General features: G+C 60.7%; 1 protein-coding gene across 4 annotated transcripts in view; it reads right to left on the bottom strand.

Moving 5' to 3' along the window:
• The window catches only part of FGFR1 (fibroblast growth factor receptor 1), a 14856-nt gene extending 13350 nt beyond the window's left edge, over nt 1–1506 (bottom strand). For 2 of the 4 annotated variants that reach the window (XM_042815188.1, XM_042815190.1), the window contains exon 1: nt 1321–1502. In XM_042815188.1, coding sequence (XP_042671122.1) covers nt 1321–1411 — 91 coding nt within the window. In that variant the 5' untranslated portion in view covers nt 1412–1502. Of the gene's footprint in view, nt 1–1320 lie in introns of all 4 variants that reach the window. The other 2 variants (XM_042815187.1, XM_042815189.1) reach the window with 2 other exon arrangements.
• Nucleotides 1507–6381: the final 4875 nt, after the last annotated feature.

Below are 6381 nucleotides of genomic sequence, written 5' to 3'. Positions count from 1 at the left end.
TGGTTTTTAACCACCTCCAAATTTAGGTAACTATAAAACGCAGTGAGCGCCCATTAATATTTTATTTGCAGCAGATTTTTCAATAAGTTCCTGACAAAGGCTGAGCTCCTGAGCCCCCTCCCCAGCCACGTGGAGGGGCGGCTCTGAGCCCTCCTCTGCACTGAGGTGGGGCTGCCCTGCATGGGGGAGATTACGGACTCCAGCAGTAAACTGAAACACCACCAACACCAGAACCAAGTCCGGTGCTGCATCTGCTAAGGACGGGACAGCAGAGCTGCCTCCCCTGGGTGATGCTCATGGGGGGATGTGGAACACTGGGACACAACACACGGCTTCAAGGATGTGATGCGTGGCTCTGGGACTGATGCATGGCTCTGGGATTGATGCACCATTGCCTCCCACACAGCCTGGCCTGGACCTGACTCTCCTGTCCCACCCTGTGCAGAGGCACATATGGTGTCGGGGACGCGTTGTTCCCAGCAGCCACAGCCAAAGGGCTGGGCTCTGTGCAGCCAGGCTCTTGTGCAGCCAGGTTCCTGCTGTGGCACTAATTGGGCCGTCCTGGTGAGAGCAGTGCTGGGAAGCATTGCCAGAGGTTACTGCCAGCCTGGCAGGCACCCAGCTCCATCCTCTCCTTGTCCCCTCCACCTCCACCGCTGCCTCCCCAACCCCTCCACGGCTCTCTAAGGACCCCAAAACCCCACCGTCACCCCACACCGCCTTTGCTCTGTGTACCTGCATGGCTTTCATGGGGGTGACTGTGGGGCTCACCAACACATGGGGCTTTCAGTGGGAGGAAAAGGGAAAGAGTGAGCCTTAAAAAGCAACGCCGTACCGCTCGGACCAGACATTCTCAGGTAATTAGAACCAAAAGGCAGCAGCTAGGCAGCAATCCCTGGCTGCTCTGGTTATTCTCCGCCTCACCAAGGGAAGGGGCCGTGCTTTGAAATGCTGCAGCACTCAGTGCAGCTGTCCTGGGGGCCTGGTGACCCCGGAGGCCCATGCATGGCAGTTCAGCGTGTCCCCAGCCCGGAGCTCAGCAATGCCACACATCCCAGGCTGTTCCCTCCTGCAACGCCTTAGGGGTGACTGCTGACCTTCTCCAAAGTTTCCCCCCTGCCTTAAAGACGCCCATAGGCAATGCTGGAGGTGTGCCCCACGCCACGTGTTCACTGCAAGCAACACCCCAGCCAGGTTGCACCACGAAGCATCGCACAAAACCCCTCGCCGGGCCCCAGAGCTCTGCCTTCTGCAAGGCGAGAGGTCCCAGCTATCTTATCAACAAGGAGAAAAGCAAAGAAGGAGATCTGTTGGCATTACCTTGGTCAGGAAGCGTGGGGGCCGGTCTGGCAGCTGACAGCGTGGCTGTGACCAGCACAGCCCAAAGGATGAGGGACCTCCAGGTAAACATCCCACTGCTGCGGCTACTGCTCTGCGACTGCGCTCAACCGCCCCTCCATGGGGCCCCGTCGGCCGCTGTGAGCTGCAGAGGGGGGAAAGAGAGTCAGGGCAGAGTTCAGGGCATCCCCCCACGTCCCTTTGCTGTATGGGAATCCCCTGCATCCCACAGCTCCTTTGCTGTATAGGGACCCCCCCCTCTCTGCTCCCCGCCTGGTGGTGGTGAGGATTGAGCTCCGAGCCACCCCGCAAATGATGGCTGATGTGTTGGGAGCAGAAGTGCTGGCAAAGCAAAACCGAGCACAGCAAAACGCTGGGAGAAATCCTCAAATGCTGTTTTAAGAGAAGGGAGGTTTCTGCTCTCCTCTTTTTTTCCTCCCCCTTCACGCAGTTGGCACTGGAAACAGCAATTCTCATACAAATCAAAATGTTTGCAAGGAGCTTCGATCGTCACGGCTTGGCAGGAGCAGCTTTTGGGTTCCTTGAACTTTTTTTTGCTCAGATGCAAAATGGAAAAGGCTCCAGCCTGAGGCTCTGCGGGATGGGAGAGGTGCTGCTGCTCAGCTCCGGAACCCCTTTGTTTCGACATCTTCCTCTACAGACATCCCAGGAAGCTCCAGACTGAGAGCAGCACAGACCCTGGGGGCAGAGCAGCAGGTGTTCACACAGTTAACCCGGGCTGGGAGCTCCTGAAGCCCTTTTGGGGTGTCGGGGTGACCCCACAGGAGATGCCTGAGCCCCTTTGCTGTGGGAACAGTGCTGTGACCTCACAGCCTTAGGTGCACAAGCAGCAGAGCCACCAGCAAAGCTGGAACAGGAGGAGGACGTTCCTTAACCCTCCACTTCTCTCTGCCTTCCACCCTTCCCACCACTGAGCCGTGCTCTACTGCTCTGTGCTCCAACGCAGCCAAACCCGACTCGAGCTGTCAGACCCCAAAGCCTTCGGGCTGCAATCCAAGAGCTGCACTCCTCCCTCGGTGACATCTGCAGCTCCACAACAGCCTCCAGCCGAGGTCCCGACACCAGTGGTCACTAATGGTCCCCCTGGGCTCCCGCAGGGCTCTGTGCCCCATCTTGCACAACATTGGGATGGATGGCTGTTCCAGAACCGGGGGGACAACACAGAAATGGGGATGCAGCCATGTGAGCTCACCTTGTGCTGCTCTGACATCACCCCAAAGCCCCGTTCGGAGCGCACCATGCGAACAAGTGCTTCTTTGCCATATGGGATCCACCTCAAAAGCACATTACTACAAGGTGAGTAAACCACTGCAGTGAGTAATGGGCCACCACTCATCCCCCCACGTGCTCCTGGAGACCTGGATGCCATCGTGCTCCTGTTTCCCAATGAACCCTTTCCCACCACGGAGCATCCTCTGTCCCAAAGGATTTAACCCCAGGGCAGCTTTTGCCTCTTCCCTTGCCAGCTCTGCAGCATTTGGCAGCCAAACTATTCACACAGGGACACCCAGCAAACACCAGCATCATCTCCTCCGGTGAAAACACTGATGGAGTGTGAGCAATTTATCAAGGGGTTGGAAGGAGGAGGTGGTAATGTTTCGTGGAAGAAAAAAAAAAAGCCATTGGCATTTCTGGAAATTATTTTCTGTCTCTCTGTGGTTTTGTTTATCAGCAGCACCCCCCCGGAACATGCCCTAATGTGGAGTGGCTGCAGCTCTCCTCCCCCCCCCCCCTGCACAGTGCACACAGCAGCTCCCAGCAGTGAGTCAGGGCACAGAGTGGGGCTCAGCTGCAGTGGGACGGGCGCTGACTCAGGGGCCGACAGCAGAGAGTTTCCATTGCAGCAGTGATGGTGATGCACACGGGGCAGAGCAGCCCAGGAACCTTCCAACCTGTGCACAGAAAGCACAGCTCCGCTCTGTGCGGAGATACGGATCCCCACAGGAATCTGCTTGCACCGAAAGGCTGCAGCCTCAGCGTGGGTTTCCAGCTCCTTCCATGCATGCACTGTCCCTGCCCGCTGCAATTTGCTGGTTGGGGTGGATTCAAGTGACTAAAAATGGAAGCAGAAAGCGAGGAACCAGAACGAAGGGCCCCTTAGAGACCTGCAATTACAACGGCCACGACACCCACGGGGCTATTTAGGAGCTGAAGGAACACCCCTGTGCCCACCTGTGCGCACTCCCACCCGAGCACAGCCTTTGCCCACGTGCCCACATGTGCAACCTGCCCACCCTGCTGTCCTCAGCACGACCCTGGACCTTCACCCCGTGCTGTGAGTCAGGGCTGAGCCAGCGGCACGCACAGCCCGGCCCCTGTGCTGAGCAGAGCACAGTGGGGAAGCCCCTTCCCAGCTCATGGCTCATCCCTGGGAACGTATCCAAGGTGAGGAGAGAGGAGCGGGCCCACGGCACTGGGGCACCCCGGGTGGAAATGGGGCTCAATGGGTCACCAGAACATCTCTAGGGGCTCTACATGCCCCAGTGTGACCATGGGGACCCCGAGGTGACGCCCCCCCCCCACGGTGGTGACCACAAATGGGAGACCCTGACAGACACTGATGGAAGGAAGGAGGATGAATTCGGCTCCAAGCGCCCTTGCAGCAGAAGGACACAGCAAAGGCAAAGCTCCTGGTGGCACACGGAACCTCCTCCTTGCCCTGCGCTCCTTGACCCAAGGAGCATGCTCAACCAAGTATTTGCTGAAATAAAAAGCAAACACGACTGCAAATGTAACTATAGGGAAAATCAGTAATGCTTAAAGCAGACGCATGCTTGGAAAAATAAATATCCAACTGTGCGGGCTGCATTCAGTGTTAACCCTTTGCAGCCACGTGTTGCATCCTGCTGCACACCAACAGCTCCTGCACCGAGTTACGGTGCTCTGCGTGCATGCAGTGGTGTGAGTGGGGGTCTGGTGGGGTGCAAGGATGGGAAAAGCTCAGTAAAACCAGATCAGGTTTAAAAGCTTCCCGAAAGCAAGGCGCCCCCACCGGAGGGCTTCATTTTCAGATATGCTGAGCACCCCCACAGGTCCCCCAAAGGCTGCTCCAGACTTGTGGTGCTGAGTGCTCCGGCACAGGGCTGTCCCAGAACGGACACCAGATCACAGCCCCCACTCCCTGGAAGAGGCAGAGCAGTTCTCCAGCTGGGAGGGAGCGGGATGGGGTTTGCTGCACTCAGCTCCTCCCAGGAAAGCTACTGCGGGCGGAAGGACACGCACTCCTCCAGCAGACCCATCCCCTGCTGCTCACATTTGCCTTCATCCCCAAAAAGCAGAAGGTCCCCATGAGGGGAAAGGCAAACTGCTGGGACGAGCATCTGTGCTCCAGGCCCGGCTGAGCAACGGGGCTTGGAGATCCTCAGCTCCCAGTACAGTTTATTTGTTTTCAGGCAAATAAATAAACAGAGAGATCCTGTTTGCACCTGAAAGCAGCTCGGGCTCCTTCCCAGCAGGCGCGCTGTGCAGCGCAGCACCGCTCTTGCCGGGCCAGGGACGATCCTCGTTTGTTTTAATCCTCTCTGAGCAACACAAGGAGAAGGCAACGGTGCATGCCAGGCACGGCGGAGATTAAGGGAGGAAGTGCTCCTGTGCGGGGAAAATGGCTGCTGGCCGGAGAGAGAGGTGAGGGGCTCCGTCCTGCATCATCCCCGGTGCGGGCACATCCCCGAGAGCCCCGCGATCTCATGAGAGCAAATCACAAAGCCCGATTTTCCTCCTCCCGGGACTCGAGCAGCCTCCAAACCCTCAGTTTTGTTAACGCAAGCATTCGGCAGGAGAGCACTTTGGAGGTCTGGCCGTTGAGCCGTGACGCGCGGAGCAGCGCCGAGTTATCCAACAATCCGCACGGCGTTCGGCCGTCATCTGAACGCGTTGCAAACGGACGCGCAGCGCCTCTCGTTCCCCGCGGCAGCCGCCGGCCCTCGTCCAGGAACCGAACCGCGACCACAGAACCACGCGGAGCCCCGCGCCCGCCGGTCCCGCACACATCGACCCCGCAAACGTCGCGAGCGCTGCGGCGTAGGGCGGCCGCCACGCTGCGCACACGCAAGAGCCGTTCCCAGACGCTGGCAAAGAGTTCGGCAGAAGAACGCTCCGATCCCTCTCACCTCCCACGCCAACACGCACAAAGATCTCAGCCCGGCTCATTTTCATCGCCTCCGCCGCCGATTTTTACCCAAAGGCCCCAACATCTCGGAGTTCCTAACGCAACAAATCCAGCTCTTTCTCCATCTTCTTTTGGAAGCCGCCAGGCTCCCGCCCAGCAACTTTGGGTGGCCGAAGGCCGGGCAGCAGCACCGAGTCCCTACCGGATCCCCAGCGCTGGGGGCCCCCGGAGCTCGGCACCGAACCGAGCAGCGCGCACCGACCTGAGAACCGGGCACTGAGCCACCGCGCCTCCGAAGTGCCGCCGGGCGGCTGCCCGGGGTGCCCCGGGGTTCAGAACCGGACCTCCGCCGCAAGCACACCGAACCGCTCCGGTGTCCCTAAGCTCTCCGAACCTCCGGTACCGCAGCCCAACGCCCGCGGTGCCCGCAAGCCGCAGCCCCGCGCTGCTCGCAGTGGGGCCCCGTCGGGCCGCCCCCCCCGGCGGATGGGGATGGCCGCGATCCCGGAGCGATCCCCCCCGCGCGGAGCACAAAGCGCCGCCCCGCTCCTTCTCCCCGTACTCACCGGAGTCCCGCGGGGCGGCGGCGGAGGCGCGGTGCCCGCCGCTCCCGGGAACAATGGAGGGGAGCCCCGGCCGGGGCGAGCGCGCAGCCCCGCCGCCGCCGCGTTCAGTGCGGCCGCCCCATGGCGGATCCCGGCCCCGAGGTGGCGGCGGGAGGCGCTCCCGGGAGGCGCGGTCCGCCCCGACGGCCGCCGCTCAGAGCTGCCCGCACCGCCGCGTCCCCGCCGCGCGCTGCCGCCGCCGGACTGAGCCGCTCCCGCAGCGCCCCGCCGCCTCCCGCCGGCTCCTCCCCCGCCTTCTTCCCAGCCCTCCTCCTCCTCCTCAGCGGCCTGATGGGGCTTGTAGTCGCC

This window comes from Centrocercus urophasianus, unplaced genomic scaffold, assembly GCF_019232065.1.
Source record: "Centrocercus urophasianus isolate 14NV4802_14NV808 unplaced genomic scaffold, USGS_Curo_1.0 seq_1425, whole genome shotgun sequence".
NCBI lineage: Eukaryota > Metazoa > Chordata > Aves > Galliformes > Phasianidae > Centrocercus > Centrocercus urophasianus.
Note: the sequence above shows the minus strand (reverse complement) of the source record. Positions and strands in the feature narration are given on the sequence as shown.